The sequence below is a fragment of the Oryzias melastigma genome, linkage group LG4 (genome assembly GCF_002922805.2).
Source record: "Oryzias melastigma strain HK-1 linkage group LG4, ASM292280v2, whole genome shotgun sequence".
NCBI lineage: Eukaryota > Metazoa > Chordata > Actinopteri > Beloniformes > Adrianichthyidae > Oryzias > Oryzias melastigma.
The window spans coordinates 10,453,606-10,467,092 of NC_050515.1; the positions used below are offsets into that span (position 1 = coordinate 10,453,606).

The window sequence follows — 13,487 nt, forward strand, 5'->3', positions numbered from 1 at the left end:
AGCAAAAAGGAGGATTTCAGACGAATATACGCTGAAGCTGTCAAGCAGTTATCTTTGTGGATGCTGTATAAGCTCCATGTTTTTATGCACTTTCTGTTTTTAAGGATTCAGCACCATTTAGAACATGAATAATAAGTAAAAAGTGGGGGAAAAAATACTGTTGGACTTGTTTCAGTCTTAAAAAGTGAAGGAATTAGTTTGAATTTATATTTATGTAATCAAAACATAACATTCTAATTGGTTCCGAATGGAAAAAAAACAGACAAGAACCTCTTATTATTTCCAGCTAAAATGCTGTTGGTCATTTCTAAGCCCAATTAGTATAGAGAAGTTCACAATAGCTGAAGCGGAAATGTTTTAAAAATTATTCTGTGCGCCAAGAACTAAAGAAAATATAGAGTTCCTATCCTGCATAACTTGCATTTCCAAATGGTGTGAGCTGCTTTTTAAAATCACCTTGAAGAAGAATAAATACACATCACTAAAGCATAGCTGATCTGACCACCAAAAAACTCGATCGTTTCTCTGTCAAGCTGCTTTTTAGGTTTCTCCTCAATCATCCTGTGAGCAGTTTATTTGAGCATAGTTGTCTTTTTTATATAAAAAGCAGATTTCAGTGTTTCCTAGAAAAACATTTTTTTAGTATTTCTTCTCATGAAGGTCATCCGGTGTTTGAATGTTAGAAGAGCCCACGGCTGCTCTTTGTTTGGATTTTATTTAAGCAGTCGATCAAATTTCCCGTCAAGATTTTTTTCTAATTAATCTCTATAGCTATGCTTTTTCTTCATTCTTTTCTGAAAAAACACACAACAGGTAAAGTTAGTTTGTTCATTTTCTGGTTTATTAATTATCTACAAGCACAAAAATAAACGAATGGCATTTATTTTAAAAGTTGATGTTACTAAGTTTGCACCGATTCAATTTTAACCAGATATTTCATTAATTTTATGGCTTAGGTTCTCTTATAACTGAAAAATAAATAGTCAAATTGTTTAATACAGTATATATATATATGGTGCTTTCTCTGAATTTTCGAAAACCAAGCAAAGTATTAAATCTTTGATCTTCTGTTAGCTCTGTTTTTTTATCAGAAAAATATTAAGCACATGCAGCACAACATGCAGAGGGAAATTACTAAATTACATATTTATATAAATGTTATGTACTTTCTCTGTCGCATCACAAAAGATAAACTGAATATAAAGTTTATTAAAATGAAATTTCATATTTGGGTTAACAACAGCGTTAAATTGAGAAAATATTGAAGGCCCGCCATCCCATTTTTGACTTGTGTTGTTTACATGTTTTCATTGGGGTAAATTTGCTTTATTTCACACTAGGTCTTAATTAAGAAGAAAGTCGTGTTACTTGAGAAATGGATGGGTTTTCATTAACTGTTTAGTTCTTTTCTACCTGTTTTTCATAGAAGGTCCTTTTTCTATTTGTCCGTGCAATTTTGAGCTTTCCCAAGTGCTTGCATTTAAGAATTCATCGAAACATAAAGTTAGATGTGGAGCCCTAGAAATTACATAAAAAAAGATTTTCCCTCAAATTAGCATTTTGTGCACACAAATCAGTATTTGGTGTGCACAAGTTAGTACCTTGTGCATACAAGTTTGCACTTTATGTGTACAAATTAGCCTTTTGTTCCCTCAATTTAGCATTGTGTGTGCACAAATTAGTGTATTGTGTCCTGAAGTTAGCATTTTGTTCTCTCTACTTAGCATTTGGTCCACACAAGCTTGTGCGCACAAGTTAGCATGTTGTGCGCTTAAATTAGCATTTTGTGCGCACAAACTTGCCTTTTAGTCCCTCAAATTAGCATACTGTGCACACATAATAGTATCTTGTGCAAGTTAGCATTTTGAGCAGGCTAAGTAGTTTTTTTATTCTCTCACTTTAGCATTGTGTTTGCGCAAAATTAGTATATTGTGTGCTCAAGTTAGCATTTTGCTCCCTCAAATTAGCATTTGGTGCACAAAAACTTTTGCGCGCAAGTTAGCATCTTTATTTTGTGTGCTTAAGTTAGCATTTTGTGCACACAAATGTGCCTTTTAGTCCCTCTAATGAGCATATTGTGCAAACAAGTTAGTATCTTATGCAAGTTAGCAAATTAGCATTTTGTTCATTCTAATTAGCATTGTATGTGCACAAACTAGTAGGCTATATTATGTGCACAAATTAGCCTTTTTTTCCCCTCAAATTAGCACTTCGTATGTACAAATTAGTATCTTGTGCAGACAATTTAGTATTTTTTAGTGCAGAAGTTAGCATTTTGTGGGCATAAAATGCAAATAAAATGCTAATTTGTGCACAGAAAATACTAATTTGTGTGCACAAAGTGCTAATTTGAGGGTTTTATCAATTTGACACCTATAAAATAATATTGCTGAGATATGATTTCATGATTTTTCACATTTTAAACCAGTCAAAAAAGGATTTTAATTATCATGGTTTGAACCTTTTTATATATATTTGCAGACAATTTTCTGTAAATGAGACATTTCATAAAAAAAATTGCAAAAGTGATTCCAATTTAAAGAAATGGTGACTGAATATAGACCTCGTCTCATCAGTGCCCCAATTTCAAAAGCTATTGGAAACATTATTTGTTAAACAGCTTGAAAATGTTGTTGGAAAATACATTAAACCAACAGCAATATGAGTTTTGCATGAGCAGGTCTTTGACAGTGATGGATTTTACAGAAAATATATTTGTTAATGAAAATGTTATCCTTGTTTATTGATTTTGAATAAATTGTTGTTTCCAATAAATCTCTTATTTCTCTTTCAGAAACGTCATGGTGTAGCAAATAATGATTAGGAAGTTATTGAAGCAGTTTTTAACTCTTTTTTTGTTTTTTTCCCTCCAGCGTTTAGCCAACTCCAAAGCCCACACCTCCCGCTTCATCAGTGCCAACCTGCCCTGCAACAAGTTTAAGAATCGGCTGGTCAACATTATGCCCTATGAGACCACACGTGTCTGCCTACAGCCAATCAGAGGCCTGGAAGGATCTGATTACATCAACGCCAGCTTTATTGATGGGTACAGGTAGGAAAGCTGATTTAGTTTCTTTTGAGTTTTGGGGGGGAATCGTCCCTGAATGAAACAATTTTAAGCATGAATGGTCTAAATAGGGTTTTCTTTCCAAACAGGCAGCAGAGGGCCTACATCGCCACTCAGGGCCCTTTAGCAGAGACTACAGAAGACTTCTGGAGAATGCTCTGGGAGAACAACTCAACTATTGTAGTCATGTTGACCAAACTTAGAGAAATGGGTCGGGTAGGGCTCCTAAAATTCTTTTGCATTTTCTTCTTGAGCTTTTGTTGTGAATTTGTTTGAACCCGACGTGGATCTTTTTGCAGGAAAAGTGCCACCAGTACTGGCCAGCGGAGCGCTCGGCCAGGTATCAGTATTTCGTGGTGGACCCCATGGCGGAATATAACATGCCTCAGTACATCCTTCGTGAGTTCAAGGTCACAGATGCCAGGGTAAGAACCCGTGTTTTCAACGTTTTTAAAGAAAAAAAAAAAATTAAAGGACTTGTTTAGAGACGTTATAGTTCTTTGACCTTTTATCCTTCAAGTGAAAATTGAGCTAATATAACAAAATGAGACAAGAGAACAGCTCTGCTTTTAGTGCCCACTTTAGATTTTTGGCAACTGTGTCATTTTATGCTTTATGCACCAATTGTGCGATGACTTTTCTGGTGTTGTCAAATTCATTGAAAATAAAAAACACACGCTGAGCGCTGAAATGTCAGTCAGATCCACAGCAGCAGACCAAGAGGAACTCTGGGTAATCAGCATTTAACCGATAATGAGATTATTTACGCCAACGCGTTGTTGATCCTGGAGAACCCAAAAACATTTTCTTCTTTTGGGCTTTAAAATTAATTGGACACATTTTGGTGGCAGCAGTTAACAGTTTGCAAAATTATGACAATAATTTAATTAATTATAGTTAGACCTATTTTTAAAATATACAAATAGATATTGAATGGAACTTTACATCTCAAAACTAATATTGTATTTATCAAATTTGTGAATTGTTTTTCATTTTAAAGTAATTCTTGAAATTATTTAGTGCAAAAATCAAAGCTTTTTATCAGTTTTTATGTTACAATTAAACTTTTTACTAATATAAGTTCCATCTTATGTCAAAATTGAATATGAATTTGATACAAATAAATCAAAATTGAGTCAAATGGTAACATAACAAACCTGGGCAAAGCGTAAATTGTACACAACAGCAGCGTGACACGGCCTTAAGAGGGTTTGCAGTTAACCTTATTTTTCATTTTAAAATTCAAACATCATACCAAACCTTCAAGATGGCATTTCTCTGCTCTTGCAGTAAAACTACAAGAGGTGCAGAAAGACGTGTACTGCTGTGATAACAGAATAAACTGAATTAAGGTTTAAATTAGTATTACCAACAACCCAAAATATTAGACTAAAAATGTAGGAGAAGGTTTTTAAAATCTACTTTTGTTTTTTTTCTTTTTGTAAAACGAACATTTAGGAGGTTTAAATAAAGTTTTTGGGAATTAGCTTACATAGTGGATGTGTAAATTTAACCCTTTCATGCCCGGATTCATTTCCAATAATATATGAAATATATTATTGGAATATATACTGTGTTGTTTTATTTTACTTTCAATGTGATGTTAAGTTACATAGAGTCTTGGATTAAATGGTCCGTTGCGAATTAGGGGTATAAGGCAGGGGTTTTAATGCAAACTGGTATGAGTTCAGAAAAGAAGAACAAGACAATAAAAATATATGAAAGCAAAAGTATTTTTTTTAAACTAACGATAATGAAAAAGGAGACAATAAATTCTATGTTTTGGGGTTTTTGGGGCAGGAATTTGGAAAATATAAAAAAACTAAATATTGATGTTCGCCGAACCCTTCTTTACTTTTCTTCATGTATTTTTAAAAAGAACTGACGTTCATGCACATGGCAGCTGTAGCACCTGTGGACGTGTCGTCCTGAGGGCGGGCCGCCGTTTCTTTCAGAGCATTCTTGCGATACGAGATGAAGTGTTTTACTCGAGCAAACAGCCGACGAGAGCTTATCATCGCAGTTATGGAAACAAAGCAGAGAGATGGGGAACACGATATGCCGGCTCAGATTGTGTACACGATTGTGTGCGCTTTGTGTTTATTTTCTCCTGATTCCGTATGCATGTAGAAAGGGTTTTCAGTTTGATCACACGTGCTGTAAACCTGACGCATGTTTCAGGAACAGGAATGCATGTCTGCATGTGCTGTTGCATGCTTTTGCACAGTAATAGCATAGACTCCACTCGGTAATAGCACAGACTCCACGCCTCAACACTCACATCCAGGGAGCCAGTCACGTATTTAATCACACAATTTGACACGGCGCGTGGGCCCTCAGGTTGTGTGTTAAATTTTCCCTTTCTCTATTTTTTTCCCTCCTCTCTTTCTTCAGCTTGCTTGCTTTTATTGTGTTGTTGTCTTTGCCCCCTCTTTCATTTTTAATCCTCCTGCTGAGGCTAAATGTTGTTTGAAAAAAAAAAAAAAAAGACGGCAGTGAGGAAGGAAAACGTGTATCCTGAATAAAAAAACGACTTTAGAAACAAAGACTGTCAGTACGGGAAGTGTTCCTGATTAAAATCAGTGTATTTGTCAGGGACAATAATGTAAAAAAGGGGAGATGTTGGTGGCAGCAGTGCAGAAACATGTTTGTAGCAGGACAACAGGCATGCAGATTCAATCCAGATTATGTATACAGCCTGCCGGCGGTGGAGGGGGATGGTTAGCTCAAGGCAAGGAATCATAATGACTAAAAAATGTAGAGCAGGTAACGCTTTTCTTTTTTATTTATTTTTTTCACTCGTCAACTCTTTTGCATTTATTTTCCCGTGAATGTTGACAGCACGGTTCCATGCAGTAAAATGGTTCACATCTCTGTTTGGAATTTATGTTTTCCCAATATTTATCTGCTTCTCATCCAGTTAAAAATCCTGTTTTTGGTTTGTGAACATGTTCTCGTAGTATTTTTCACATGAGGAAGGACATATGTTAAGAAAATTAAAAGTGCCTTTCTGAGTATTTCTTCATTCAAATGGTTGTCAATCACAAATAGACAGAAAAATGCCTTTGGGAAAAAGATTGTAGCTTGTGTACATCTGTGGATTCCGATGCATCCACTTGCAGAAAAATACTGTAGATCCTTTGTGTTCCTCATCCGAGGTGGTTCAAAACTGTATGACTGGATCGCTCCAGCACTGCTTGCCTTTTTTGTTGCACCAGTAACATTAGGTTGGAGCAGGGCCGGCCCCGGGCATAAATAACCTAGGCGACCGCCTATGGCACCAAATTACTATGATTTTTTTAATATATATATATATATATATATATATATATATATTATTAGTTGCCCCTTCTTTAAAACTTTAAGGATAAAACAAGGAAGAGGAGGAAACACGGGCTCAAAGCAGAGGTTTGTCTGTTTCACTTACATAAAATTGCTTGGAAATTCACTCCTCCCTGCATTTTGGTAGAAAAAAAACAAACTTAACTAGTGATCTAGTGATTTTTTTTCTTCAACACCTTTACATTTGAAATTCTTCTACTTTCCACCTGAACATTACATGATCGGTGGCACAGTCTGTTGGCTTGTTTGCTCTTAGACGAACAGTTACCCACTCCGAGCCCCAGCTGGAACGTTCGATTATCAGACCCTGCAGGGGGTGTCATCTTCAAATTTTGCCAAGGGCGCCATGCAGTCCAGGGCCGAGCCTGGATTGGGGTCGTGAGGGGCTGTAAGCTAGTGGGAGGAAGTATAAACTGAGAGGTGATAGGAAATGGAGGGTGTTACTATGCATCAACAATCCCCTCCACAACTCCAGAGGGAAATTTCTAATGAACTCATGCCACTCAGCAGAAACTAGTTTTTTGATTTTGGCTAAACTGCATAGAGACGGGAAGAATTCAGGTTGGGCCTATGTCTTCAAAAAAAAGACAAAGGCTTTTCGATTTGGCTAAAAACCTCACAATCCTTGGTAAAAGATCACTGGGAACGATTTTACAATAGAAAAAATATGGTTGGAATGGGGCTTAAAATGAAAATATTTCAAAATTAGGCTTCTAATAGCAATTATTAGGTTAAAAATATTTGCAATTAAAATAGATTAATTGTATTAATTAATTACAGGTCACCATAGCACAAAAAACTCATAGCACTAATTTAAAGATCCCTGGGAATGATTTGACATTTGATCAAAAGATCATCATAGTGAGACTTTAACTCCTTTCCCAAAGCACTGGTTATTGTGTAAATTTAAAATAGATGCTCTAGTATTTTTTTTTGTCATTTATGAGATAAAATGTCTGAAAAATATTCTCCTAAATGTAAAAAAAAAGTTTTTTCCTAACTCTACCCTCAAATTGTTACTGCGTCAGCTCATCCCACTTTAGAGTCATCAATTTTTCAGCAGCTTGGAAAAAACAAAAAGCCCCACCAGTTTGCAGATGAATATTCAGCTCATTGTGCGGCTGCATTGTGATCAGACGGATGGAGTGAGTGTGTGGAAGAATGACGCACCGCTCCTGAACTGAGGTCTGCTGTGTGGAGAGGTGAGAAAACAACTGGAGAAATGAACACCTGGTTGTCTTAATTACTGCAGGCATCAAGCGGAGAAGCTCTGTGTGCAAAAACTGCTTGTCTCTGCTGGCTTTCTTGACAAATTCGTTCTCCCTGTGACAACTTGAAACGCACTTTCTTTTCAAGGACACAGGTATCGACTGTGCACTCTCAGACTGAATAATGAGCTCTCTCAAAATAAAGCAGTTTACTCCTCTTGCCTCAGCGTGATTCCACCCTCGACGTAAAGAAATTCATTTAAGCTTGCAAGAGAAGCTACCTCCACTGTCTCAACATTAGAATAAGATTATATTACCCAGTGCCAGGTATTGAAATAATGGTTCCTGCAAGTGTTTATTGTCCCGTCCTTCCTCCCGCGCCCTGACTCCTTAATTCTTGTTTCTCGCCTCCTCCGCTCTGCTCATCCATCAGGTCGCTTTATTGATCCTATCACAGGATTATCCTATTCAACATGGCGTCTGGGAGAAGACGCTTGTCATGCCAGATACACTATTGATTGGCTTTAACCAAGGCCTTCTTGTGACTCGCACACATGCCTGAGACATTATTGGAGAAGATGGAAACAATTTGGTTTTTGGAGAGCAGCGGATAATAAGTCTGCGATGTGAGATGAGTGCGTCCCTGTTTGCTTAGATTTACTCCAAAAAATATATATATAGTATTTCACAAAGGTGCACTGTGTATCAATAATACGTGGGTTCTCGTGGTTTGGTTTCAGTCGCATCAATAATTCTTAAAAAGGTTCACTTTGATCTCTGCCTTCTTTCTGCTTCCATGCATTGTTTATAAGCTCTGTCTTGTGTTTTTTTTCTTCTTTTTTTCGTGTGTTTTTATAGGACGGTCAGTCCAGGACAGTAAGGCAGTTCCAGTTTACCGACTGGCCGGAGCAAGGTGTGCCCAAATCTGGGGAGGGATTCATCGACTTCATCGGCCAGGTGCATAAAACCAAGGAGCAGTTTGGGCAGGACGGACCAATCTCTGTCCACTGCAGGTATGTCCGTGTCTCTACCTTTGTTTTCTGGGAGGGAGGGGGATGAGGGGAACGGATTCATACATTAAGAGGTGACAAAACACTAAATCAAATTTTTCCTCTATTGATTTCTATAAATGGGGCTTTAAAAGTGTTGTCTGTTGGTCTCTGCCACATTTTTGACCAATTAAAATAAACTTGTTTAATTCCTAAAATTGAGGGCTAAAACTGTCTGTGTGCTGCCCCGTACTGGTGGAAATGAGGTAGTACAGTTGAATTTTATGATTGGTCAACTGTTAAAAGTCCATTGAAAAGTGGAATGAAACAGTTGGGTCAGAATCGCTGTAGCCACCCTTTGATTAAGCTAGCGCCACGCTAGCAGTCTTCACAAAACAAACCACTCAGTGGGAGTCAGGCTTAACTGGGTGGAAACGCTCGCCAGAACTAACTGGACCGTACAGTACCACTCCTTTCCGGACTGAACCTGACCGCTCAGTGGAAACGAGGCTTTAGAGACTCTCTACTGCAAGAGTTGCGCTCGAATGATGGACACTTTCAGCGATACTTCTGTCTCTCTGTGACGCGATTTGACAACTTTCTGTCCCGCATTAATCCAAGAAGGGGAAACATTTTTTTTATAATTTAGAGAAACTTTCTACTATTGTCTCAGTGCAAATAAAAACAACATATTACAAAATTTAAGAAGAGAATGATCAGATTCTCCTCCTTGTTGGTTTTGGACTTCATCAACATATAATGGGACAAAGCTGAGACCTTGATTGATGCAAATTCTTCAAGAAAGTTCTGATATTTGAACTCTGAACACCTAAAACACACTTTTGCCAGACAACTGTGATGCACCCAACACTCAAAACATCAGATCACAGACCTCTGAGTACATCTGTACGTTGATGTGCGTTCACACTGACGCGGGAATCACGTTCAGTGTGAACGAAGCTTTACAAACACGGCAGGGGGAGTGGGGGTCTTTTTTTTTTCTTTTTTTACCCTCAAACTGATAAACACTTTCCATCTTAAGACATATAGGGCTGTAAGTGGAGGGACGAGATAAAATCGCTTTTTAAGATGGTTATTGTTTTGCTGTGCAGCCTCTCCTCGGGTGCAGCTCTAACCACATCATCAGATATGATTCCTCTCCCCTCTCCGCTGCCTCTGTAGAACATTACCTCTGCATCTCCACAGGCCCTTCTCCTCCATAATTGATAAGGCTGAGAACTGGCTTGGCATTTGCAAAGAGGAGACCTATGAAATGTAACAGCCATTCTTTTGGTTTTTATGGCTGCTTCGTGATGCATTTTTATCACCTCAGATAGAGCTTCCACAGTAATGTAGATCGTTAACTTGACGTGCTGGACGAAGATAGAAACTGATATTTTGTAGTCGCTTCTACAAAGTCCTCAGATTATTCATACTGATAGACTTTGAGGGGGCTCTATTGTAGTGTGTAGCGCTTTACTAACTTTGTTCTTTCTTTATGCTTTTTGTTTTGAAGTAAAACTGGTCCAGAACGTAGGTGAGAAAAAGGGAAAACAATTTAAGTTTAATTAATTTTTTGTGCAATGTAACAATAGTTTTTTTTCTTACTTTCTTGAACATTTTCTCTTTTTTAATTATTTGTACTTTTAGCTCAAAGGTTTAAATGTGTGAACCTGCAAAATTTGACTCAACCTTTCCTTCAGCTCTAGGAAGTGTAGTATTTTATTTATAGCTGATATCTTACCAAATATGTCAACATATTATCCTGGACAACACAAAATAGTTGTTTGGCCAAAAAAACCCCTCAAAATACAAATAAATAAATAAAGCTGGATCACCTGATCCACACCTGAATCCACAAATGGTTTGCAAAATACTAATTACAGCAGAAATGACATTTACTAGATTGTTGACGTGTCTTTAATGACTATGGACTTAAGGTGTAAACAATTAGTTGTTGCTTTTCTTTAGTGTTTTGACTATAAAAATGGAGGGTTTGGATGATATCCAGATATATGATGGTGTACTAAAGGAGAAAATGAAAGGAGGCACCGGATTTCATTTGATTTCAAGGGTTTCCTTTCAAAAGATCCTTAATTTAGAGCCTCAGACTTTGGCTCTTTTATCTCTGTATTGTGGCTCTTTAGCTTTAATGAAAAATGCAAACAATTGAATAAATAAGAGATTAGTTAGTTTAGTTTTGTCATTTCTGCATGTCAAACAACTAAGCAAAAATAAAAGTTTAATTTACTGTCATAAATTATTTAGAAATGTTCTTTCAATTTGTATTTTTCATTCATAGTTTGTCAAACAAAAGTGTCTAAATCATTTTGGTAAATTACGCTAAAGTGGTTAAAATTTTGAACAAAAGTGGTTTAAAATGGTTCAGTATGATTTAGAGTTTTGTGTTTTCAATAAAATGCTAAGGTTATTCTAAGTGTTTTGAGTTTTTTTAATTTAATAAATATATTATTCTAAAATGTTTATTTTTGAGATTAAAAAGAAAAAAAAACACATAGAAATTCTAATGATAAAAATCTGCTTGACTGTGTTGCAGTTTTGATAAAAGTAAAACTGTTGTAGATGGAGATTTAGTGAGTTGTGAGCTGCTGTCAAAAGTAAATTAAGTTACAACTGTTAAAAATAGAAACATATAGACACTTGTAATTCAATTATTGCAATATTTAAAAACTAAATCTATAAATAAATGCTTAATTCCCCAAAAATATTGTGCATTTTTAAACGATAAAGGAATTTTGTTGGGTTCTGGTCTGTCAAACCTGAATAAATATAATAATTTTACAAAGACTATTTATGAATCCAATGTGTTCTGATGACACAAACTTTTAAAGATTTATATTAAAAAAAATTACAGATTTTTTTTTTTTTTCTTCAAATGACAAACTGTTCAAACACAGTTCATTGCTGTCTATCTTCAAGTGAGCATCAGTGTTCACTGTTTTGTCATTGAGAGTTCTGGGAAATTTCTAAGGAACTTTATTTATTTATTTATTTATTTTGATTAATTGTAGAAATGGAGGACCCCCTAGTAGTACACTTAGTACACTTAAGGAATTAACCTTGAAATAGAAATCTTGAATCCAGATCTGCATACCTGATAATGATCAGCTGATCAGGATCTGATTAGCAGCACCTGGTTGCTAGTTTCTCTCGATAATACAGTTAACAAATCTGATATTTTTCAAATATAGAACATGTATTATTATAATGGCATACTACCATTATGATAAAAAGAAGAAGAAAACACTAAATAGTTCATAATAAAAAAAAGAAATGTAATGAAATTGTAAGTAGAAAATGTCTGGCAACATTGCAGACAGAACTCCATTTGTAAATTCAAGCTTTTCACTGTACGTATTGAGGTAAAACTGTGATGAAAGTATCAAAAGTATTGATCTCATCACACTAGTATCGATACTTCACCTTGATATCAATACTATGAGGCCTCTGGTTCAAAACTGTTAGGCTGGATAGCTCCGAAATTGATCGCCATTTTTGTTGAACCACTAATGTTAGGTTGATGGTCTGCTTATAACTGAAAACAAAATTAAATAATCAGAATAAAAAAAAAAAAAAAAACACTGGCAACACTTTCAAAAAAGATCAAAAGATGATCAGAGGGGGACTTTAAAAAATGCCTTTCTTTTATTTTCTTATTAGGATCATTATGCAACACTTTCATCAAGGACACAGTCACTTCTATTTAACACTAGCTCCTAATTCCTGCAGGATTCCACTTCTGTGAAAAAAAAAACTTTTCCTCGCTAGCGCAGTTTCCACAAGGTCAAGTTCCTGGCAAAATTCCCGACTACCTCACACAAATATTTCACCTCCGGAGCGAAAAGTCACATTTGCATCATATTTCTTTGGCGAAGACACCATGACATCATCAAGCCAAACATTAGCCCCTCTTGTATTAAAAAGGAAAATGATGTCACCAGCCTCAAATGGCCCTGCAGGAGTTGTAATATGTGTCACGGAGGCTCCAATAAGACTGAGTTATTCCACCCTTCGATGAAGCTTTTATTGGAAGGGGGGAAGGCGGCGTCACAGAAAAATGCTCAGTTATTGCTGGAGTGGACTAATGGACAAAAAGGCCCTTGGCCTGTCGATGACTGTAGGAGTCACGTGACTGCTCCATTTTTAGGACAGATTCTCTGCACCTTCGTTTTTTTTTATTTTTTTATTATGAGTTTGGTGCTCGGAGAGGCAGCAGATCATCAACTAGGGCTGCCACGATTTTTCGACTAATCAACTATTAAAATAGTCAACGACTAATGTAATTGTCGATTAGATGTTACTTTATATTATATGGAGTCAGAGTGTAGTAAAGTTGAAAGTTATAATGGCATTCTGCTCGCTTTTTGGAATATTTTGGGGCTTTTAGTTTAGCTAATATGTTAGCTGCATGCTAACTGTTTTGGCTAATTTAGGATTTTTTTAGGCTATTTTGGAGTTTAGCTAATATTTCAGTTACGTAGTAGCTGTTTTGGCTAACTTAAGCTTTTTTTTTAAAGTTTTTTGGGCTGTTTTGAAATTTGGCTAATATTTCAGCTACATGCTAGCTGTTTTGGCTAATTTAGGATTTTTTTAAGTTTTTTAGGCTAATTTGGAGTTTAGGCAATATTTCAAGCTGCATGCTAGCAATTTTGGCTAATATAGGATTTTTAAGGCTATTTTGGAGTTTAGCTAATATTTCAGTTACATGCTAGCTGTTTTGGCTAATTTAGGAATTGTTTAGGCTATTTTGGAGTTCAGCTGAAATTTCAGTTACGTGGTAGCTGTTTTGGCTAACAAGCTTTTTTTTTACTTTTTAGGTTGTTTTGGGATTTAGCTAATATTTCTGTTACATGCTAGCTA

General features: G+C 36.1%; 1 protein-coding gene across 8 annotated transcripts in view; it reads left to right on the forward strand.

Moving 5' to 3' along the window:
• The window catches only part of ptprsa (protein tyrosine phosphatase receptor type Sa), a 292,916-nt gene that overhangs the window by 272,381 nt on the left and 7,048 nt on the right, over window positions 1–13,487 (forward strand). For all 8 annotated transcript variants that reach the window (XM_036211506.1, XM_024278989.2, XM_024278979.2 and 5 more), the window contains 4 exons: window positions 2,874–3,052; window positions 3,157–3,283; window positions 3,367–3,492; window positions 8,476–8,630. In XM_036211506.1, the coding sequence (XP_036067399.1) occupies window positions 2,874–3,052; window positions 3,157–3,283; window positions 3,367–3,492; window positions 8,476–8,630 (587 nt within the window). The remainder of the gene's footprint in view (window positions 1–2,873; window positions 3,053–3,156; window positions 3,284–3,366; window positions 3,493–8,475; window positions 8,631–13,487) is intronic.